Source organism: Eubalaena glacialis, chromosome 19 (genome assembly GCF_028564815.1).
Source record: "Eubalaena glacialis isolate mEubGla1 chromosome 19, mEubGla1.1.hap2.+ XY, whole genome shotgun sequence".
NCBI lineage: Eukaryota > Metazoa > Chordata > Mammalia > Artiodactyla > Balaenidae > Eubalaena > Eubalaena glacialis.
The window spans coordinates 39,370,917-39,394,282 of NC_083734.1; the positions used below are offsets into that span (position 1 = coordinate 39,370,917).

The 23,366-nt window shown below is 57.6% G+C and overlaps 1 protein-coding gene across 1 annotated transcript; it reads right to left on the bottom strand.

Annotated features, from left to right (window-relative positions):
* Nucleotides 1–3,498: 3,498 nt before the first annotated feature.
* COL1A1 (collagen type I alpha 1 chain) lies at nt 3,499–19,811 on the bottom strand. The gene is made up of 51 exons (XM_061174819.1): nt 19,566–19,811; nt 17,850–18,044; nt 17,689–17,723; nt 17,553–17,588; nt 17,363–17,464; nt 16,429–16,497; nt 16,150–16,194; nt 15,937–15,990; nt 15,702–15,755; nt 15,129–15,182; nt 14,958–15,011; nt 14,576–14,629; nt 14,444–14,488; nt 14,274–14,327; nt 14,114–14,158; nt 13,893–13,946; nt 13,545–13,643; nt 13,414–13,458; nt 13,218–13,316; nt 13,034–13,087; nt 12,782–12,889; nt 12,650–12,703; nt 12,284–12,382; nt 12,051–12,104; nt 11,866–11,964; nt 11,206–11,259; nt 10,951–11,004; nt 10,780–10,833; nt 10,627–10,680; nt 10,141–10,185; nt 9,951–10,049; nt 9,570–9,677; nt 9,030–9,137; nt 8,768–8,821; nt 8,500–8,553; nt 8,170–8,277; nt 8,029–8,082; nt 7,856–7,909; nt 7,555–7,716; nt 7,359–7,466; nt 7,098–7,205; nt 6,938–6,991; nt 6,725–6,832; nt 6,248–6,301; nt 6,026–6,133; nt 5,630–5,683; nt 5,230–5,337; nt 4,856–5,138; nt 4,556–4,746; nt 4,027–4,269; nt 3,499–3,911 (listed from the first exon to the last, which is right to left on the bottom strand). Exons 1-51 carry the CDS (start codon nt 19,666–19,668, stop codon nt 3,765–3,767), a joined length of 4,392 nt encoding a protein of 1,463 aa, XP_061030802.1. The 5' UTR covers nt 19,669–19,811; the 3' UTR covers nt 3,499–3,764.
* Nucleotides 19,812–23,366: the final 3,555 nt, after the last annotated feature.

The following is a 23,366-nucleotide window of genomic DNA, read 5'->3' on the forward strand; positions in this document are numbered from 1 at the left end:
CCACCGCCCTGACACTCGGCGTCACCTGGTGTGCCCTCATACGTGCGTGTGCACACATTGCACGAGCACACACGTACCCACGTGTAGAGTTGTGCATATGTAGTGAGAGGCATAGTCCCTCCTTTACCATGCTGCCCAATACGGTAGCCATGAGCCACAGGTAGCTTTTAAAATTAATTACAATAAAATTTAAAATGGAGTCCTTCGGTGGCACTGTCCACATGTCAAGTGCTCCACAGCCACGGTGGCTAGTGGCTACCGTACTGGACAGCAGATAGAGAACGAGTTTATCATTGCAGCAAGCCCAAGCCTAGAGCCTTCCACTGCTGGCTGCTTGCACGCAGGGCCTGGTCTGTACGTGCTCTTCCTCTCACACTTGCTCACTCCTGTTCACAGCGATGTCACACTCCACACGCTCACCTAGAAAGGCCACCTCTTGACCTCATGGTCTCTCTCTTTAGTCTCCCGGGCATCTACACCTAGACTTGCACCCAGCCCTGCGTCTCAGCCCCTGGCTTCCGGCCTCAGCCAGCTTGGAAAGAATAACAGGGTGAAAACATGACAGCATGACAGTGGCAACAATGTCTGGTCTTAAGGCTGAGATGAATTCCATAGACATGGAGAGCTTTGGAAACTCAAGTCAAACTCAGCCTGGGTTGGGCAGGAGAATGAGGGGACAATGAGACATTTGAAACATAAGAAAGGCCTGGAAGTTGAGAAGCGTGGTGTACCTGCCGGTGCGACAGGTGTGGGCAGGGGAGGAGAGAGTGAGAATGAACAGGTGGGTAGTGGCCAGGTAAAGCCTTGGATGCCAGGCTTGGCTTGCTTCTGGATCCCCTGTGGGGGCAGATAGGGATGGGACCAAGACAGCCAAGGGCCTCAGGGAGCAGGAGGTCCAGGTGGATGGGAGTTGCCTAGGCTGGTGTCAGGCAGGCATCAGCAATCATTCAATGGATTGATCAAAGGATCACGAGGTAACTTGGGGTAATTTGCATATTGAATAAACTTTTATTTACAAGCCACAATTTCTTGCCCTCTTTAGGCTAATTCCAGTACTACACTCTCCTGAATGTGGTAGAGGTGCTAATGATGAATTATTAAAGGCCATAATTAACAGTCATGACTACTGAATGACAGCCAAGGTATTAGTATTGCAGACAATGGCCTCTGAGGACTGGTCCATCTCTCTATGGACCTGAGGGAGGGATGAGGGCCTTTCCTGCCCAAAGGTTTAGTTCCTGAGACCTTGGGAGGGGGGCAGGGACGGGACAGCTGTCAACTTCTCCCTGTCTCTAGGTCTCTGGGCGCCTGGTCTGCTCCGGAGTTCTGACTCCCTGGATCCTCTATGTGCCCACGGATGGCACACTGCTGTCCCTCTTCCCTGAGGTTGGGGAGCTGACCAGTCACCTTCCTTGTGGGGGCCTCAGGCTCTCAGGTCAGCAGGGAGGGGCAGGCAGAGGGTGAGGGAAAAAGGAAGGGAGGGAGAGAAAGGAGGAAGAGGAAGCAAGAATTTTTAAAAATGAGAAGGAATGGGCAGGAAGCAGGGGCTGGGCAAAAGGATCTCCCCAGGCCACCACACACCCAGGGGTCATGTTTCGGGGACTTAGAAGGCCGAGAGAGATGGTCAGGAAGGCCTGTCACCTTCCTGGTAGCAGCTGGTGGTTCCCTCCTTCCCTCCCGGGGGAGACCAGAAGGAGCAGGAGGCAGTGCTTTCTCCAGGTCTCCTCTGGCCCTCAGGGCAGGCTCAGCGACCCTGTCTCATGTTGTACTGCTGATTGCTCCCTTGGAGGAGCTCAGAGGGGGCTAGGATGGAGAAGAGGCCAGATGACCCTAGGCATTTGCCCAGGGGGGCTCCCAGGGACTCCTCCCCGCCCCACCTCCCTCCCCCAACCACCAGCCTCCCAGTGCCCTGACCACAGCCCCCCAACCCTGCAGGGTGCCCCCAGCAGTAGGGGGGGAGCAGCGAGAGTTGATGGCATTGATGGGCATGGGGATGGGCATGAGGTTTGGGCAGGGCAGGATCTGCAGGGAGGGGTGTGTGTGTGTGTGTGTGTGTGTGTGTGTGTGTGTGTGTGTGTTGATGCACAAGTGGGTTGCCTGTCTGGCACTGTAAGGGACAAGAGGGTATGGGAGACATGCAAGGAAGATGGCAGGAGAGAGTTAAGAGAAAGGGTAAAGGCATAAGAAAGGCAAGAGGGAGGGGGAGGGGCCATCAAAGGTGCTAGAGGAGGAGGGGCAGGGAAGGGGCAGACTCTGAAGGAGAGCCCACCCACCACCCAAAGCTCCCTCCCCAGGACTCCCCTCCACCAACTCCAAAGAAGGAAATTAGGAGGCCACTGCAGATAGGTTTGGGTCATTTCCACATGCTTTATTCCAGCAATCAAAATAATTAAAAACATCTCAAATTATTATACACATACAAAATAGGTACAGAGTCTCTTGTTTCCTCCCACCCCTAGGGGGAAAAACTGCTTTGTGCTTTGGGAAATTGTGCTCCGAAACCCAGTGAGAGAGAACGCAGAACAGACAGAGAGGCCGTGAGGATGGGATGCAGCTGAGGAGAGGGTTTCAGAGGAGGGAGAGGTCGGGAGAGAGAGGAGAGAGGCCTGAGGTGGTGAGAGGCGCCGAGGGGGATGAAGAGAGGGTGGAGAGCAAGTGACCCTGTCTGGAGCCGGCACTCTCTCCCCCACATTAAATAGCACCTTTAGAAAATTCACGAGTCCCCATCCACAAGAGAAAAAAAAAAACAAAGAATAAAAAAAGACTTTTTGAACAAAAAGGAACATTTGCTGGCCTAAGGTGGGGGGGGTGCGTTTCCACTTCCATAGCACCAGTGATTCCCTCCCCACCCCACCCCATCACAGAGATGTAGCACCTTTGATATAAAATGGGGAGCCCCTTCCACCCTGCCCCCATCCCGCCCCCCATGCAGTTGCCCCGGTGACACACAAAGACCAAAGACGAGAACGAGGTAGTCTTTCAGCAACACAATTACACAAGGAACAGAGCAGTCTCTCCCACCCAGCCGGGTAGCACAGGGCATTGGCATGTTTCTCAAATCCGACGTTTCTGCTCTGTCTTGGCCCCTCCTGACTTTTCTCCAAACCCGGTGGTGAAGGGCCAGTGGTGCCCCTGGCATGCTCCCCTCAAAAACAAAGAGGGGTCTGTTGCCGGGGCAACAGGGATGCCAGATGGTAAGGCTTCTTTGGCAGTCTGAAAACTCCGGGTCCCCCCAGGGCTTGGGGGTTCTGGGTGAAGGGAGTAGGCTGGGAGTGTGGGGGCCACTTGGGTGTTTCAACATTGCCTTTGGTTGCTGGGCAGACAATGCATTGTTTCCTGTGTCTTTTGGGGAGACTTAGATTCGGGGAGCAGTGGAGGGGAGGCCCCAAGAAGGCATGGAGAAAGGAGCAGAAAGGGCAGCGTTGGGGTGTCATAAGCCCAACGGGCAGAAAAGGACTTACCCCCACGTGGGTCTTCAAGCAAGTGGACCAAGCTTCCTTTTTTAAAAAGTTATTTATTTATTCTTTTTTTTTTTTTGGTAAGGTTGAATGCAGTTTTGGTTTTTGGTCATATTCAGTTGGTCAAAGATAAAAACTAAGTTTGAGAGATGAATGCAAAGGAAAAAAAATATTTTCCAAAGTCCATGTGAAATTGTCTCCCATTTTTTTGCCTTTTTGGGGGGTTCAGTTTGGGTTCTTTGTCTGTTTCCAGAGTCAGGGGCGAGTGGGTTGGGTGGGAGGGAGCCAGGTTGGGGTGGAGGGAGTTTACAGGAAGCAGACAGGGCCAACGTCGATGCCGAATTCCTGGTCTGGGGCGCCAACGTCCAAGGGGGCCACATCGATGATGGGCAAGCGGGAGGTCTTGGTGGTTTTGTATTCGATCACTGTCTTGCCCCAGGCTCCGGTGTGACTCTGGGGTGAAAGGGAGACAATGGGAGAGGGGTGTCACCAAGTGGCAGTGAGGGGGTGGGGGGACTGGGCCTGCCCGGAAAGCCAAAGCCCAGAGCGGGGGCCCTGCTGGACTCACCGTGCAGCCGTCGTAGGTGACGCTGTAGGTGAAGCGGCTGTTGCCCTCGGCCCGGATCTCAATCTCGTTGGAGCCCTGGAGGAGCAGGGCCTTCTTGAGGTTGCCAGTCTGCTGGTCCATGTAGGCCACGCTGTTCTTGCAGTGGTAGGTGATGTTCTGGGAGGCCTCGGTGGACATCAGGCGCAGGAAAGTCAGCTGGATGGCCACATCGGCAGGATCGGAGCCCTGGCCGCCGTACTCGAACTGTGGGAGCGGAAGAGCGAGGGGTGAGTGGCTGTGTTGGAGCCTCCAGTCCTGGCCTCCCTCCCTGGAGTCCCCTGAGAGCATCCTAGTGAACCTTACGTCCAGAGGTGGCACCCCTTGCCCCCAGGCACCCTGTGTTTGACCCCGTATCAAGGACCCAGGTCTCCTGCCTCCCAGCTGATCACACTTAGCAGAAGTCTGGTCCACCCAGGACCTACCCTCAAGCCCTTCTGAGCCCTGGGCCAGCCCATCTCCTAAGAGTGGCTACAGGATCGAGCTCACGCACCTGGAATCCGCCGGTCATGCTCTCGCCGTACCAGACGTGCTTCTTGTCCTTGGGGTTCTTGCTGATGTACCAGTTCTTCTGGGCCACGCTGGGCTGAGTGGGATACACGCAGGTCTCACCTGTCTCCATGTTGCAGAAGACCTTAATGGCATCCAGGTTGCAGCCTTGGTTGGGGTCGATCCAGTATTCTCCTGCAGTGGGGCAGGGTGAGATGGCGTCAGGGGAGGTACGGGATGTGGGCCCCTCAGGGCTCAGCCCCGTCGCGGCAGGAGGAGGAGGCACAGCTGGGCCAGCCCTTACCGCTCTTCCAGTCGGAGTGGCACATCTTGAGGTCACGGCAGGTGCGGGCAGGGTTCTTGCGGCTGCCTTCAGGGCTTCGGATGTTCTCGATCTGCTGGCTCAGGCTCTTGAGAGTGGTGTCCACCTCGAGGTCACGGTCACGGACCACATTGGCGTCATCGGCCCGGTAGTAGCGGCCACCATCCTGAGCCTTCTCTTGAGGTGGCTGGGGCAGGAAGCTGAAGTCGTAACCAACGCTGGGAGGACCAGGGGGACCAGGGGGTCCAGGAGGGCCGGGGGGACCCTGCGCAGAGAGGGAGGAGAGGGGGGATTACCGGGGTTCAGTGCTTTCAGGGCTGGAGGGCCAGGGGCAGGCAAGGTGGGGGACCACATACAGCAGGACCAGCATCACCAGTGCGACCACGAGGACCAGGGGGACCGATGGGGCCTGGGAGACCGTTGAGTCCATCTTTGCCAGGAGTACCAGCAGAGCCAGGGGGACCCTGCAGGGAGGAAGCTGGTTGGAGAAAGCCTGCCAGAAAGCACGGGCCCACCCCAGCTCTGGCAGAGAAGCCCACAGTCCACTCTGCCTGGCTCTGGCTCCTCTGCCTCATTATGGCTCACTCCCACAGCTGGGCCAGGAAACTTTGTGGGAGGAAGCAGTGGGGAGGGGGAGGCGAGGGCTGCGTAAGGTTGTCCAGAGCCCCTCTTCCCTTCTTTCATCCCCTGCTCCAGACCCTTCTCCAGAGAGGCGAGGGGCCCGGGAAGAGCAGATAAATAGAAGACACAACTCACGCGGGGACCAGCAGGACCAGAAGCTCCGGAGGGACCTTGCTCACCAGGAGAGCCCTGAAGGAGAGATGCGAAGACAGTTTAGGCCGAGTGTAGGTCAAATGTGGCCAGCAACCGCCCCCTTACCAGCCACCTTGTTATTCTGGAAGTCTAGCCCCAGGGTGTCCATAGGCTGAGACCCCTCCCACGATCCCTCTTTGTGCACCCCTCACTCTCTCAGAGGCTACTTGGAAATACCCATTAGTCTTCAGACCCCAGTCCCCACTAGGGAGGAGAAGGACGGTCCAGAGAGGGAAACCGAGGCAAAGTGTCCTCCCCCATCACACAGCAGGACTTGGGGAGATGATAAAAGAAGACAAGATGGCAGCTGGGGGCTGGGGAGGGGCTGGGCATACTCACAGGAGGGCCAGGGGGACCCTGGAGACCAGAGAAGCCACGGTGACCCTTAATGCCTCTGTCGCCCTGTTCGCCTGTCTCACCCTTGTCACCACGGGGGCCTTGGGGTCCCTAGAAGAGAGATGGGGACAGGCCGTCAGGTGGAAGTTCTGTTAGCACTGAGGGGGTGCAGTCCACATCTGGACAAGGGTTCTGAGGACACAAGGGCCAGAGCAGGGCACTTACAGTGGGGCCGCGGGCACCAACGGGGCCAATGGGACCAGCAGGACCAGCGGGACCCTGGGGAGAGCAAAGAGAGCATTAGATCCTGGTCAGGGAGAGCCCAGCTGAGGGCTGGCACAGCCTGAGCTGCAGGTGAGACCTCCCCTTGGCCAAATCCCTCTCTCCTCTCATCTTTTCCTACCATATCCATTCTCTCCTGACCCCAGGTGAATCTTCATGTAAATTCAGGCCTCATGTAAGCTGGGGCGAGCACCTGGGAACAAACCCCATTCCTCGCGGGAAACGGGACTGTCTGGAGGAGGGGTCTCGAGGCTGAGCTGTGGCTCAGTGTTTTCAGGGAGGCCAAGGGCCCAGACATCTTGCAAGGCCTCCTCTTCTCCCCTGCTTAGGTGAAGTCAGGTGTCCATCTGCAGACCCCTCGGCGGGCCTGGAGAGTCCCTGGCCTGAGCAGAAACGGTAAGCCAGAGCCCGGCTACTTACAGTCTCACCACGATCGCCGCTCTTGCCAGCAGGGCCGACGGGGCCGGGGGCACCAGGAGCACCAGGAGCACCAGGGGGTCCAGCAGGGCCGCTCTCACCACGGTCACCCTGAGGGGGGAGAGAAGGGGAGGAGGGGAATCCGGGTCAGCCCTAGCTGAAAGGGCCAGGTGGAGCGGCAGGTGGGGCTGTGGCCCCAGGGTGCAGCCATCTTACCTTGGGGCCCGGAGAACCATCTCGTCCAGGGGATCCTTCAGCACCAGGGGCTCCCTGCAGAGAGCGGGGGAAGGTGAGCGTCAGCCAAGGGGAGGGAGGCTCAGACCAAGGCCAAAATGGCCACACTGAGGGCACTGGCATGGGGCCGGCAACCGCTTACTTCACGTCCAGACTCGCCAGGGGGTCCAGCCAATCCAGGGGGGCCCATGGGACCAGGGGGGCCACGTTCACCACTTGCTCCAGAAGGACCTTGTTTGCCGGGTTCACCCTGAGGGAGAAGAAAGAGTCAGGCCAGAGATGGGGTGGGAGAGGGCCTTAGGACCCGCCACCTCTGTCCTCGCTGACCCCAACACCCCCATCCTGCGCCCTCCAAGTCCTGCAACTGTTCTTCTCGGGATCCTCAAGGTGAGGGGGCACTCACAGAGGGGCCAGGAAGACCAGGGAAGCCTCTTTCTCCTCGCTGACCGGGCAGGCCGACCACGCCACGCTGTCCAGCAATACCCTGAGGTCCGGGAGAGCCGGGAGCACCCTGTGGGGGACAGGTGGGCGTGAGGTGACTTCCAGTGGCCAGGGGTGCTGCCGCCCCCACTCTGGACCCCTCTGGAGTGTGCACTTACAGCAGGTCCATCAGTACCAGGGGCTCCTTTCTCACCAGCGGGGCCAGGGGGACCGGGAGGACCGACTTCACCAGCACGCCCAGCGGGGCCAGTCTCACCACGGGGACCTTTGCTGCCTTCTTTGCCAGCAGGGCCAGAAGGTCCAGGGGGTCCAGCATTTCCCTGGATGGGGAGAATTGGGGCTGTCAGAATCCATCGGATTCTGGAGCATTACGGAGGCCGTAGTCGGGCCCACCGCACTCCTGACAGCCTGTGCCCCGTACCCTCCCAGACCGGTGGAGTCTCCACCACAGACACTTACAGAGGGCCCAGGGGGACCGACTCGGCCAGCAGCACCAGGGAAACCAGTAGCACCCTGGAGAAGAGGACAAAGAAGCAATCAGAGGGAGAACAGCCCCTCACCTGGCCTAGCTGCCCCATCTCCAAACGCAGGCTGGGGAGAGCCTCGGCAGAGAATCAGAGTGAGGTACTCACAGGGGGACCAGCGCTGCCACGAGCACCTTTGGGTCCAGGAGCACCAACGTTACCCTGCAGGAGAGCACAGAGGCGTCAAGACTGGGCCAGTCCTGGATCCAGCCTGCCGGCAGCTCGGGGCCTAGACGGCGAGATACTCACAATGGGGCCAGGAGGTCCAGTGGGTCCAGCAGCTCCGGGGAGACCAGCATCGCCTTTAGCACCAGCATCACCAGGTTCACCTTTAGCACCAGGTTGGCCATCAGCACCCTGGGGGAGGAGGGAGTGTGGTGAGCGGAGGAGAGGGCTGTGCCAGCCTAGGAAGTTAGCTGAGGAAGGACAGGAACTCCAGGCAGGAAGATGCTTGAACGGGAGACAATCCCCCCTCCACCCTCCTTCTCTGAATCAGGCCAATGCCTCTGTCCTCATCCAGTCACTCAAGGCCCCGGGGCCTAGTTGGAGATGGAAGATGAAAGGGATCTTGGTACTCACAGGGGGGCCAGCGAAGCCAGCAGGGCCGGGGGGACCAGGCTCACCACGGTCTCCCTAGAAGAAAAGGAGGCAAATGGAGAGATGCCCTGATCTGGGGGAAGGTGGGATGGGATGGACTGCAGGGTGGGGAAGGAGGGCCTGAGGAGCACTCCACAGGGACCAGAGCAGGTGGGAGCCAAGGTGGAGGAGGGACAGAAAGAGGGCCAGGGGCAGTATGAAGGGAGAGAAAGGTAGAGTATGGAGCCTTAACCGGGTCTTCTGTACTTACGGGGGCACCACGAGCTCCAGTGGGACCAGCAGGGCCGCTAGGACCAGTTTCACCCTGAGAGGGAGGGACAAGAGGCTCAGGGTCAGGGACCCATGCTGAATACTCCTGGCAGGTAACCCAGGAGAGTCCTCCTCCCTCCTGGCCCCCCCACCTTTGGATCACCAGCTTGGAATGGCAGCAGCTGCCTCCCCTGCAGAGCTGTGCCCAGGCTTGCTGGGGAAGCTGTGTGTTAGGGAAGAAGGTGGGGAGGCAGCCATCTCACCTTGTCACCAGGGGCACCAGCGGGGCCAGGAGGACCAATGGGACCAGTCAGACCACGGACGCCATCTTTGCCAGGAGCACCATCAGCACCTTTGGGACCAACATCGCCCTAAAGACATAGGAAAGCGTGAGACTTCCAGTGTGGGGCAAGGAGGTGACCTATAGCATCCTGCTTGTGTCTGGGACCCCTCCCCAGTTTGTGTCTGCCCTGCCCCCATGTGTGCCAAGGACTCAAGATCTTTCAGGGGAAAGGTGTCTGTGTGGGGATTCCGGGGAACTTAGATTAAGAAGCTCCTGCTTTGTGTAGAGGGATTCCTCGTCCAGGAGGCACGCCCCCCCTCTTGTTGCCATGGTAACACATGGGAAGGGTAGGGCCTGGACTATAGGTAAGGATTCATCAGCCAAGAGGCCAGAGAAGAAGAAGGGAGGATTAAGGAGAAGCGGGAAAGACCCCAGGGAGTAGAAAGAGAGACGCTGAGGGATCTGAAGCAGAGAGAGATGGGAACCACACAGGGTTCGAGGGAGGGGGAGTTCAACTTACTCTGTCACCCTTAGGGCCTGGGAGACCTGCTGCACCTCGTTCACCAGGCATTCCTTGAAGGCCAGGGGCGCCCTGGTTACCAGGGGCTCCAGGGGCACCAGCATCACCCTGTATGACAACCAAGAAGACTGGAGTGAGGCTTGGGGTCTCAGAAGTGGGTCACAGCTTTGAGCCCCCTCTTTATTTCTCCCAGGCTTGGTTCTGAGGCCAAAGACAAGTACTAGCTAAAAGGAAAGGCTCACAGCCCAGAACTTCAGGCTGCACATGGACCCCACCCCAGTCTTGTCCCCCCATCCCTCCCCAACATCCAGCTGGCTTTGGTCACAGCCAGGCATCCCCCATCACAGGAAGGGTGAGACCTGGTCCCTGTGCTGCCCTTACCTTAGCACCGTCATTGCCAGGGGCACCGTTGGACCCACGGGGACCTGCAGGACCGGAGGGCCCTTGCACACCACGCTCGCCGGGGAAACCTCTCTCGCCCTGGAAGGGAAGGACAGGGCCCATGAGGTGGCTCCAGAGACAGGGCCAAGCACGGGGCATGTTGGTGGAAGCAGCAAGAGGCTCTACTTACTCTTGCTCCAGAGGGGCCGGGGGCACCAATGTCTCCAGGAACACCCTGAGCGGGAGGGAGGGACAGACAGTGAGCAGAAGCCACCTGGGTCCTCCCAACTAGAAAACATTCTTGTCCACCTGGGGGCTAGCCCTGGGGTCTGTGATTGGAGACCAATCCCTTCTCAGCACTGAACTGGGATTATCCCTCAACTCCTCGTGAATGTGTCACCCTCCCCAGACTTGGGGTTGAGGGAAAGCCAGAGTATTCCAGCAGCTCTCAAAAGAAGTCATCCAGACCAGCAGCCATGCAGCTCCTTCCAGATCCTATCATGCAGAGGTGCAGCTGTTCGCTCCCCTCTGTGTAGCACCCTTCATGATGGGAAGTCCTTCCTCGAGTCTAACCTTGATCCCTCTAGTTGATGGTTGTCTGATTAGCTAGGGGGGCTGGACTCTCCCTCTGTATTCCCTGCACTCCCCTTCTCTTCAGCTGGCTGCTACCTCTTACCTGTTCACCGGGTTTGCCTGCTTCACCAGGAGGACCAGCAGGGCCAGGGAGACCCTGTAGGTGGGAAATGGGGGAGGGAAGCAAGGGATTAGAATCTGGAAGAGGTGTTCCTCATGCCCCTCTCCCAACACGCTGACAGCCGTGAGGCCTCACCTGGAATCCGGGGGAGCCAGCAGGGCCTTGTTCACCTCTCTCACCAGCAGGGCCCTGCACGGAGGAAATGCCGCGGTCATGGGAAAGCTCAGGAGAAGGGGGACGGGGGCTATCTCCCCTTTCCTGCCCCACAGCACCCCCACCCCAGGCCTCCCCATCAGGGACACTCACAGCAGGTCCGGGAGGTCCCTGAGCTCCAGTTTCTCCGTCTTTGCCAGCAGCACCCTATGGGGAGAGAGTGAAAAAGGGGTCAGGGTGGTGAGGTGGGCGGACAGCTGAGGAAGAGAGCACAGGTAGGGGGCCTGGGGGCTGGGGGTCCTGACGCCCTGGGGACGGGCTGGAGCCTCCTGCATCCCTCCTGCAGGATGTAGGGATGTGACATGGGCGGAGGCAGGGAGGGGACAGGGACCAAAAGGAGATACTTACAGCAGCGCCGGGGGGTCCAGGAACACCTCGTTCTCCAGCCTTGCCGGGTTCTCCCTGTGGGGAGAGAGAGTTAGGGTTGAGGGAGCTGAAGTGGGAAACTGGGGCCTCCTGGGTCCCTCCCGTTTACTTTGAGTGGAATTTTTAAGGAGCTTTTTAATCTATCAGCTCTGGCCCCTGAGGAAGGCCTTTGCTGGCTTCGACTGCTCCATCTCTTGGCCTCTCCCTGAGCCCTCTCCTCCCAGACGACCCGCCCCTTACGCTCCTCTCTCCACCCTCTTCCCTTTCTTCTCCCCATTGTATGCCTTTGGTGACCTGAGCTGCAAAGAGCTTTCATCTCTTCTGATATCTCCTTTTGAACCTCAAAGAACCCATCAAGATTTGGGGCTGACTATCATGTAAAAGGCCCATCCTATCCCCGTGTGTGTGTGCTTGGGGGCCAACGATACTTATTTCCAGGGATAGAGCAATGATAGTAAAGCCAGGAGAGGTCTCTCATTTTATGGAATAGGGAGACTGAGGCCCAGAGAGGGGCAATGAGTGGCTTGAGGCCACATAGCAAGTCAGTGGCAGAGCTGGCCCCAGAGCGAGGACTCTTTCCCCCCACCCCCACCCTCGCCCCAAGTGTGTCTGTCCCTGTGATACGCCTCACTGAATACTCACAGCAGCACCTTTAGGCCCAGGGAAACCCATCACACCGGCTTGACCACGGCTACCAGGAGGGCCTGGGGGTCCGGGGCGGCCATCTTGACCAGCAGGACCCTGAGGATGGAAGGTACAAAAGTGGAGGTGAGGACAGAGGGTGAGAGGTCAGGAGACTGATGCGGGCCTGGGGGAGTGATACTTACAGGGGGGCCAGTTTTGCCATCAGGACCAGGGCTGCCAGGGCTTCCAGTCAGACCCTAGGGGGAGGCAGAGAGGTGTGAGTGGGGTGGGGGATAAGGGTGGTGGAAGACGGGGAGAAGGAGAGTGGAGGCTGGGGTGGAGGACATTCTAGAAGGTGGATCTGTGGTCCTGCTCCAGAACCCACATAGGATGGGCAGGGTCATGGGCCAAGCTGGGCAGAGGGCTGGGGTCTCACCTTGGCACCAGGCAGACCAGCTTCACCGGGGCGACCACCTTCACCAGGAGAACCTTTGGGGCCAGCAGGGCCAGGAGCACCACGCTCACCAGCGGGACCCTGGTTGGGGGAGTCACAACAACAATTAGGGTCTCTTTGTCATGGGCGGGCCTCTTCTTCCTCCTGGGCTGTGGGTGGTGCTTTGAGAGGCATTGGTGGTGGTAGGAAGGTCAAGGTGAGGCTAAGTGTGAAGAGAGAGGTCTGCAGCCGCAGTATGGGCACTAATGACTGGGCGGTGGGAGTGGGAGGGGGTTGACGACATCTGGGAGAGGAAGGTAATGTCCAGGGAACAGCAGGGTCAGCATCCCACCCATGAAGAGAGATTACCTTGGGACCAGAAACACCATCTGCGCCAGGGAAACCGCGGCTACCAGGTCCACCCTGTGGGAGGAGAGGAGGTCAGTGAGCTCAGACACGTGGGCACCAGGCCGGCACTGGGGCCGAGAAGGGGGCACTTACACGCTCGCCAGGGGGTCCAGGCAGGCCAGCAGGTCCGGGTTCACCTCGGGTTCCTCGCTTTCCTTCTTCCCCAGCAGGGCCAGGGGGGCCTTGAATACCAGTGGGGCCCTGGAGAGGGCAGAGAGGAGGGGGCAGCCTGTGGTGAGGGGCTGTCCTGGTACCAGCTCCAGAGCAGGCTTGAGGCTGGCTGTCCAGCACCAGGGGCTCCCATTCCTCCTTGGACCTCCCCCAAGGGGCTGCTGGGGGACTTACGGGCTCTCCCTTGGCGCCAGTGTCTCCTTTGTTGCCAGGGGCACCAGGTTCACCCTGAGTGGGAGGAGGAGAAGATGAGTGGAGAGTGGGGATGCTCAGTTGGCCTGGATCTTCATGCTTCCCAGATAAGGGCCACATGAGCCAGCTCATGGGGTGGGGCAGAGGAAGAGAGAGTAGTACTTACGCTGTTACCCTTGGGACCAGGGGGGCCACTGGGACCCTGGGGTCCAGAGGGGCCTCGGGCACCAGGGAAGCCAGGAGCACCAGCAATACCAGGAGCGCCCTGCGGGAGGCAGAACAAGTTGAGCCCAGGAGCGGAGGGCACAGGGTGGGTGGAAGGTGGGTACCAGGGGCGGCTCTGAAACCTGCAGGATACTTACATTGGCACCTTTAGCACCAGGCTGTCCATCAGTACCAGGGTTTCCCTGTGACACAGAGAGAGATGGGTGAGTGACAGGCAAGGACTCTGAGTTAGGGAGAGGCACGGGGGTACTGAGGCGGTGACACTTACAGCAGGGCCAGTAGCACCAGCAGGGCCAGGGGGCCCAGGCTCACCACGCACACCTTGGGGACCTTCAGAGCCTCGGGATCCTTGGGGACCAGATTCACCCTGGATTGGAAGAAAGAACATGTCAGGAGCCACCCTGGGAGTCCAACCTCATGTCTGGATGGCAGGGGGTGAAGGGCCATGACAGGAAACCAAGAGTCAGGACTCCAAGATCAGAGAAGGGGACCCCAGGACAAAGGTGTTGGGGACTGGGCTTCTCTCTTGATTCTGGGTCCCTCTGGTTTGGGGAGCAGGGAGATGCCCACCCCTTGGCCTGTGGGAGCTCTGCTCATTGGAGGGTGGGGGTCTCACCTTAGCACCAACAGCACCAGGGAAACCAGGAGGACCAGCGGGGCCAGTGGAACCCTGTGAATGAAAGGGAGATGTTAGTGAGAAGGAAGATGGCAGCTGCAAGTCACACCCTGGGACAGAAGAGGTTCTGGGGTTCAGTCCTGCCCCTGGTATCAGACCCAAGAGCTGACACTGAGACCCTTCCGCAATCCCAGGCACTGAGGTCTAAGGGCTATACTCACAGGGGGTCCAGCAGCACCAGTAGCACCATCATTTCCACGAGCACCCTGCAGGAGAGAGGGGAAAGCCCCGGTTACATTCACTGAGCACTGGTCAGTCCCTTTAGCTCCTGGGGAACCCCTTCCAGAAGCTGGAGTCCCCCAAGGGGCCAGGAGTACTTACAGCAGGGCCAGGGGCTCCAGGGCGACCTCTCTCACCAGGCAGACCACGGGGGCCCTGACAACAAAACCAAGAGAAGCCAAGTGAGACAGGAGACACACCCCTCTCCCCAAGCCCCCATCTTGCCCCTACATCCTGTTCCCTCTCTTCCTTCTACAACTGGACACACTCACCATCTGACCAGGAGCTCCATTTTCACCAGGGCTACCAGGCTCACCCTACAGAGCAGAGAATAGAGTTAGAAATTCATTCATGGTGGGACTGCAGGGGAGGTGGAGGACCATGACAGTCACACAGCCTCTTACCTTGGGACCAGCAGGACCAGCATCTCCCTTGGCACCATCCAAACCACTGAAACCCTGAGATAGGAAGAGGGCCAAAGTGAGACCTTGTGGAGACTGTGGACAACCTTGACAGCCACCCAGACCTGAGGAGGAGCCTCAGAGGTCAGCACAGCTATCTCCCTGTGTCTGAGCTAGACTAAACCCCAACTGGCCCAAGATCTCACTCCATCCCTTTACTGGGATTTCTTTCCCAATGGAGGGACGTTCTCTTTGATGTCTACTCTCTATCCCTTGGAGCTTATATAGCTGCCACCCACCACGATGCACATCAGGATCCTTTGGGGAAAGGGCTGGAATGCAATGCTGGGACTTTGGGAACTTAGATGACACAAAGGGGACTCACTCTGTGTCCCTTCATTCCAGGGAGGCCAGCTGTTCCGGGCAATCCCCGAGCACCCTGGAGAGAAAAGAAAAGCACAAAGGCAGGGCTGTTAGAAGACACCACTGTGGACACAGCTCCCAAATGAAGCCCAAATGTAGCAAAGCCTGGAGGCAGCCACACCATCCTGCTCACCTGAGGTCCAGGAGGCCCGCGCTCACCAGGACGACCAGGCTTTCCAGCTTCACCCTGAGAGAAAGAGAAAAGGCCATCGTGCCCGTGCCCCCTGAGTTGGAAAAGTATGGAAGGCCTGGGTCTTCCTGGGGTTGTTGAGGGTCAGGCTTAGGGCCCCAGAATCTTATCTCAGTTTAAATCTACCATGCAACCCTTGCTTGAATTTTGCGTCCCTCCAAAGGAATTTCTGTTTATTTCTGTCACCAGCATCTTAATCTCACCACGTGGAGTGAGAATCTGAGGTACCCAGAGTGGTTAAGCCTAGGGAAGCCATTCACGTCAGGGGATGGGGTTGGGGACTGCTTTAAGGTGACTGGGGTGAGGGGAGGGACAGCCACCTCTGTTAGGAAGATGGGGAAACATCCCAGGAGGCTCCTTGTTCAAGGGCAGTCCCATGCATCAAGGAGAACATGCCCTCCTTTCTCTGGGTATCGCCCCCAAAGGTGGTGGGGGCACTGGGGTAGAGATTACAGGGACCTAATACATGGAGAGGTGGTGGGGGTCAGATGGTATCTCTTTACTACGGCTACTTACATCATCTCCGTTCTTGCCAGGGGGGCCAGGGGGACCACGGGGACCCATGGGACCCTAGAGGAGACAGGAAGAGAGGATGTTAGAATGGCCAGGATAAGGAAAAAAGAAGGGGAAGGCTAGGATTGGAAGAAGGAGGTAAGAAAGACCCCAGATGGCGGTTCTTCAATAGGAGAATCCATGTATTTGTAGAGGGAGCGTGTATTTGCATAGAGAGTACAAGTTGGAGAGCACTTACTGAGGCTCCAGGCTCGCCAGGCTCACCAGGGGGGCCTTGGAAACCTTGGGGACCCTGGCAGACAGGGAGAGAGGGGTAGGGTTAGAAGAGCAGGTCCCTGCCAACCTGTCCCCCATCTCACCAAGAGATCTCTGAGCACCTTCCCTGCCCTCATGCCAATCCTCTTTCCAAAAGCCTGGAGCCCAAAGCAGTGTAGACATCCTGGATACTCACAGGTGCGCCAGGGGGGCCAGGGAGACCACGAGGACCAGAAGGACCCTACAGAAGAAAAAGAAAGGGAGGCCATAATGAAGCCTCTGTAGGAAAGGTTATCTCCCATGGTTCCCGTTCAGACCACCCAGTTGCCTTGCATCCTCTCTGGATTCTGAGGTCCCAAAGGTCTTCTTGACCTCCTAAGTTATCTATGCCACCCCATATCCCTTCCCTGGCCTATCTTGTCTGGATCCCCATCTGCTCTTCTTCTGTCCTCTACATCCCTCGCTGGTGACTCACCATGGGGCCAGGCACAGAAATTCCTGTTGATTTCTCATCATAGCCGTAAGACATCTGGGGAGCAAAGTTCTAGAAGAGAGAGTGCGTGAGAAAGCAGGGTCAGGGCAGTGAGTTGAAAGGCAGAAGATATCACCAGTAATGGGACAAACTGATATCATGTGCCTCCTGATGTGACGCACTATGCAGGACAACAACATGACCTGTGGCATAGCCCTGCCCAAAACATATCACTGGAATGTAATCATGCAGACACATCCAACAAACCCAATTTAAGGGACAGTCTACAGAACAACAGGCCTCTTCAAAAAATTTCAGTGTCGTAAAAGACAAAGAAAGTCTGAGGAATGTTCCAGGTGAAAGGAAACTAAAGAGACATGACAATTAAATGCAATTCATGATCCTGGCTTGGATCCTGGAACAGGAAAAAAAAAAAAAAAAGCTATAAAGGACATTATTGGGAACATTGGTGAAGTTTGAATATGGACTGCATATTAGATAATAAATAGTATCATATCAATGTTAAATTTCCAAAATGTAGTCATTGTGCAATGCTCCTGTTAAGAGAATGTTCTGGCTCTCAGAAAATACATGCTAAAGTATTTAGGAGCAAATGGACATAATACCAGCAACTTACTTTCAAATGGTTCAGAAAAAAAAAAAAAAACCCAGATAATTATATCTATACACAGAAACTGATAAAGCAAATGTGACAAATCGTGAAGGATATGTGAAAATTCTTTGTATTACTTTTGCAACTTTTCTCTCTTTTTTTCCCTGTAAGTTTGAAGTTATTTCATACTATGAAGTATGCCATCTGCCAAAACAAACAAACAAACAAACAAAAAAACCCCAACGAACTAAAAACCCCGCGGTGGGGGGGTGGGAGTGAGGTGGCACATAAGGCCTTCCACGAACGCCTCGACTCTCCACTTACTCCTCCGAGGCCAGGGGGTCCGGGAGGTCCTGGGGGTCCGGGGGGTCCGGGAAGTCCAGGTTGTCCAGGAATGCCATCTCGGCCAGGGGGGCCAGCGGGTCCCTGCAGCGGGAGAGGGCGGGCCGGGTGAGCGCAGGCCAGAAGCCACGCCCACCTCCACCCCCAACAGCCGGGAGAGGGCACCGCTTACCCTTGGGCCTCGGGGGCCAGTGTCTCCTTTGGGTCCCTATGGGGTTGGGGCAGAAGAAACAAGAGAAGCCGGGTTAGAGAAGGAGAACCGTGAAGAGTCCTGGGCGGGGTGGCGAAAGTCGAGGGCAGAGGATTACCTCGACTCCAGTGGTTTCTTGGTCCGTGGGTGACGCTAGGGGGGGAAGAGACGCGGCTTAGAGGCAAGGTTTGCTCCAGGTGCTCCCGGCAACAGACGCCTCCCCTGCGCGGGGCAAGGGAGAGCCCCCGCCCCCGCCCCGGCCCAGGCCCCGAGCTATACCCTCGCCTTCGGGGCAGACGGGGCAGCACTCGCCCGCGGGGACTTTGGCGTTGGGACAGTTCTTGATTTCGTCGCAGATCACGTCATCGCACAACACGTTGCCGTTGTCGCAGACACAGATCTGGCAGGGCACGGGTTTCCACACGTCTCGGTCATGGTACCTGAGGCCGTTCTGTACGCAGGTGACTGGTGGGACTGGGGCAAGAGGGGGAGATGGGGGCTGTCAGCGGCGCGCGAGTCCCCCACCTCGGGGCTCCAGGTACCCCAACCCCACCGTCCCTTCCCCTCGGTCTTAGAGGCACATTTAGATTTTCCTTTCCCCGCCTCTCCTTTTTTTGCCTTATTGTTTTTCCTTTCCCCAGATCCTTAAACGCTCATCTGCTCCTCATCAGCGCCAGTGACAGGGCCGAGGCGCCTGGCCAGGGCGGCTATAACTCTTTCCAGTTCTCAGGAATTTAAACGAAGCTTTAGGCCGGGGTTGCTTCCAACTCCAACCTCAGACCATTTGCGCTGAAGCCAAGTGAAATAAAAAGCCATTGGGTGGGAGAGTGGGGGGTGGAGGAGTGGGAAGAGAGGCTCCCCAACCAGAGGGCAGGCTTGTGGGGCGCGGTTTGGGTGGAGACAGGAGGAGGGGACGGGAGGAGAGACAAGAGGTCTAGCCCGGATCCCGCCCCATTCCCGGGGCAGGTGGGATGGCGTGGGCGGGGCTAGGAGGATGGGGGAGGGGCTGATTGGCGTGGGATCCCGCCCAGAGACTTGAAACGTACCGTAAAAGTACGATATGCCCTAACCTCCAGCGCCCAGACATCTCAAAAGGCCTCTCTCAGTGACAACCCCCGTTTCCCAAAGCCAGCCAGTGCCTCTGGGTCACTCCTTAGCCAAAGAACCAGAAAGTCCGCAAATAGTAAATGAAGTTAGTTAACCACGCCCACCGCGGATCGTCTACCCAGACGGCCACTAGGTGGCGGGCGACACTAAGCAATTTCCCCCGACTGGCTACTTCTTCTAGAGACTGGGCTACCCTATCTCCAACTTTATTTTCCAGGTCTAGAGGTGGGGTCCACACCGGGCAACAATCCCGGTCTTCCCGCTCCGGCTCCTGCGCGGGGAAGCGCTGGATAAGGAGGCGCACTGCCCAGTGTAGATCAGCAGAGGGCGCAAGGACTCTGCCTGGCCAAGTCCGCGCCGAAGAATCTCGTCCTTCAACCCGCCCACGCTCCGCGCCCCCTCCCCCGCTCCGCGCCCCCTCCCCCGCTCCGCCCAGCACCTCCGCGGCCCCAGGAACATTGTTTAGCCTGCAGAGAGGGTAAACAATCTTTCCTTATGAATCATCTCATAGCCTTTCTGGTCACTCATAGCTTGGGCTCCAAATTCCCAACTCGGCGCCCCCATCCCATCTTCGACGTACTTTCCCCCAACCCGGCGTCCAGACCCCATTTTCCCCGCAGTACTTCACAGTGCGCGCTCAGAACTCCTCCTGTGCCAACTCGCGCCGTGCAGCATCCTCCCCTCTCACTCCTGGGGGGCATTCATCTACACCCCGACCCAGAGTGCGGTCCCTTCTATCCCAGGGCGCCGAGGACGAGCCCTCACCATCTTCCTTCCATTCCTGAGCCTCCGGAGCATCCCGAGTCTCAGTTTAAGTCGCGGACCCCTGGGACCAAACGCAGGGCAAGATACCAAGCAGCCCTAGACTCCCAAAAGTTTGGGACTTACTGTCTTCTTCTTGGCCTTCTTCTTGGCCCTCCTCTTGGCCGTGCGTCAGGAGGGCGGTGGCCGCTAAGAGGAGCAGGAGCCGGAGGTCCACAAAGCTGAACATGTCTAGACCCTAGACATGTAGACTCTTTGCGGCTGGGGTGGGGGTTAGCGTCCGCTCATGCGTGGCCTCACACTCTGCGTGCCTCCTGCTCCGACCCCGAGGAGAAACTCCCGTCTGCTCCGACCACCGGCCCGGGTCCCTTTTATACCATCCTGATGGAGAGCGGGGAGGAACCCTGCCCCTGGGAGAGGGGGAGCCGGCTGCCCGTCCCCCAGCCAATCAGAGTTGCCTGGCCCGGCCCCCAATTTGGGAGTGAGAACGGAGAGGGGGAGGAGGAGGGAAGGGAAGGGAGTCCACCGCACATCTCCCCCCCTTCGCAGCTCTGCCTCCCCAGCCCCCCCAGCCCAGCCGGGGCCAGAGATGATGCCGCTGGGATGCGGCTAGGTCCTCAATATAGTGTGCGCTAAAGAGTGGGTAGGGGCGCCTCTTCGGTTTCTTCCTGGGACCCCCGACCTGGGGGGCGGAACTGGAATTGGGGAGGTGGGTAGGGAACCTTTCAAAGATGGAAGGATTGGGGGTGATTGGGAGAGAGGCCTGCTGGCCATGCCTCATTCACCCTCCTGACATCATTGGCGAGAGCTAGGGGATGGGTATGAAGAGGCCAGCTGGGGACCCCTCTAAAGCAGGAGAACCTAAAAAAAAGATGTGCCTGTTTAGGGGTGTCTTCTGGTGTGGCTGGGGTATGGAACTTAAGAATATTTGGGGAACAAGTTAGAGACTCATTTGTAGACATTAAGGATCAGATACTTGGGGATGGGTGCTAGCAAGAGGGTTTTTATTTGAGGATGTCAATTCTTCTGCCATGCCTGAGGCTCCAAGATGAACTAAAATGCTCTCCCCAAACCTCAGCATGATCGAGAGAGATGGGGTGGGGAGGCTGAGGCACTGGCTGAGAAGTTTGACTATGCGGTCTCTCCAGAAGGAAGCTTTGGTGTTGAGTGATGGGGCAGCAGGGTGGTGGTGGGAAATTGCTAAAACTCTTCCACCCCGGGGGGAGTAAGTTTGCATGGGGAGGGCTGTGGTCACTGGCGACTTAGAAAAGGGTCTTGTGTTAGGGTCTGTCATGGCCAGTGGCCAGGCCCTGGTTAGAGACCCTTCTACCCGGCACAGCCAAACTGGAGAGAACTGTGCTGGAGAGCACTTGACTAGAGAGAGGGTTCTCCTTCTGGGGGCTGCATAAAGCTCTGTCTCTGTCTGTACCTGGACTCAGGGTTGGGGACATATGGGAGAATTTGGGTGTCTGGGGGAGACTTGCCTTGGGAGTATGAGATGGGATTGCAGGTGAGTGACCTTATTTTAGAGGATGTTTCCCACTGCCTCACCTCTTTCCTGAAAACCCAGGACATTGCTCTTTGTCCCTGGAACCAGGAGAGAATCACCTATACCCTGAAAGGCAGTGGGGACCCCAAGAACAACAGGCTATATTTGGAGGAGATGCCTCCAGAAGCCAGTGTCCTCCCTTCTCTATGTTCCAGCCTCCTAACAGTGCTCGACCCCAACCCCAATCTATCCAGGCCCCTGATCCCGCCAAAATCTGTGGACCCAAGAGAAGGCAATGAGGATCCCTTTGCAGAGCCCCATCAACTCCAATCCCTCCTGCGCAGCTCCCCACCCCCATCACTCCAGAGCTGCAAACGTGGAAGTGGGGAGTCCCGCCTCCCCCAAACCATCCAAGATTCCATTGCCTCCCCCCGCCCCTCTCCACGCCCTCCCCCAGATGCTTTTGTGCAACGAAGGCAAAGGAAAAAAAAGACCAAGAGAACAGAAGGGGAGGGAGCCACGTCGGCTGGCCGACTGGCCGTGGGCAGCCAGGATGAGCCGTGCGGGTGGGGCAGCAGAGGGAGACTGCAGGGGCTATAATTAAAGGGAAAATATAGAGTTTCCAGAGAGGCAGGGCTGGAGACAGCAATGGAGGGACAGGCCTTCATCAATTATCCCCACCATGTGGCAGCAGCTTGTGGCCCAGTATCTGCCCCCATCTGGTGCCAGCTACTGCAGGGCAGGACTGGGGGCTGAGGTGCTGAGATGGCAGTTCCTGCCCCCTCCAGTGTGGGTCAGGGACAAGGAGCACCCCCTCCCTAACAGGGGACACGAGTCCTGCCCCTCAGAGTGGTCACCCCTTTGGAATGGTTGTCTGGGGTGGAGAGTCACAGGCTGGAGGTGAGGGTTGCTGTGACCTGCCCACCTCCCTGCTTGCTGCGTTTCTGCAGCCAGAAGTACTCCCACCTACAGCCCCCTCCCCACATGCTCCCTGTTCAGGCCGTGCTCACTTGACCACTTTAAAGGAGATTAAGACTCAGAGACGCGGACTGGGAGTTGCTACATCACGGGCCTGTGGTTCTGAAGAATGTTTAGGGACCCCTAGGATTGGGGGTGGGCTTTGTGCGTATGGTGTGCGACAGCCATCACCCCAATGTCCGGTTTCAGACCTCCATCCCAGGGGTTGTGGGCAGAAGGTTTCCAAGCATCCTTTACACGTGGCATAGAGCTGAGGCCCAGGGCCTCCTCTGCCACTTTTCGACTTGAAACGCTTGGCGGGCGCCCAGCCCCAAGATGTGTCTTTAATTTCTGCAGCATGACAGTGAGAGGAAGAATGTGCTTGGGGTCTCCTCCCAGCCTGGCTGGGCCTCCTTGGCCAGAACTGAGGGCTTGAGACTAGGGGGGGGAGGAAGGAGAGCAGGAGCTGAGGCCGGAGGGGGAGGAGACGCCACCTCATCTTTAGGAAACTCTGAAGCTCTGGCTTCTTGTGGAATGTAAGACTTTGTCTGGCATTTGGAGTGGGGGGAGCAAAAGCCAAAATCTCCTCCCCCCCACCCCCAAGAAATGGTAAAGTCATCAGCACTTAGGGAAAAAAAATTCCTCAAGAAGAAAAACAGAAGGAAGAAAGTGCTGAGCTCTGAGTTCGCTCCTTCTCCAAATTTCCTCAAGTGCCCTCCCTCAATGCGCCTGTGCTCCCCAGCTCCCCCTCCCCCCGGAGCCCCTCAAGTCCCGGTCTGGACTGCATGGTGTGGCATAAAAGAGAAGAGGCAGCCCAGGTGTTGGTGTACCTGGTGAGCAGTTTGGTCAGCCCTTTCCAGCTCTCTGGTCCCCTGCTGAGGTTCCGTTGCCCTCCTTCCCTGATCTGACCCTCCAGAATGCTCTTCTGCCCCAGACTGGTGATGGAGAGAGGGTCCCTGGGAGAGGGGTTGAGGACAGAGAAGGGGAGGGGGTGTAAGAGTGAGGCTGCAGTAAAGAACTTGGTCTCCATGTGTCCCCATCGTGGAGCCCGCATGGTTCGTATTGAGGATCCCTGCAGGCAGAGCTGGGGACAGACCCCAGGAGTGGGGGGTTCTCTCTTCTTCCTTTTCCTCAGCATTGCACTTTCTGGGTCTTTTGGCCCTTAGATTCCAGGCACAGCTTTCTATGCCTCAGCCTCAACCCAAGTCCTTTGGCCTGAGATTTCCCTTCATCTCTTCATCCTTTCCAGGTTTAGAGGGAAGATGATGAATTAAGTTTGTCCGTGTTGAGTGTTAGGTGCCTGTGAGACACCCAGTCAGACACATGGAGGGAACCCTTAGGTATCTGAGTCTGGAGTCCAGAGGAGAGACAAATGTGGGACCCCCGCCTCCATAGGGTGATGGTGTGGATGGAGTTATCTCCCTAGAAAGTATGGAGGGAGGAGATATGAAGGGCTAGGACTGAGCCTTGAGGACCCTCAG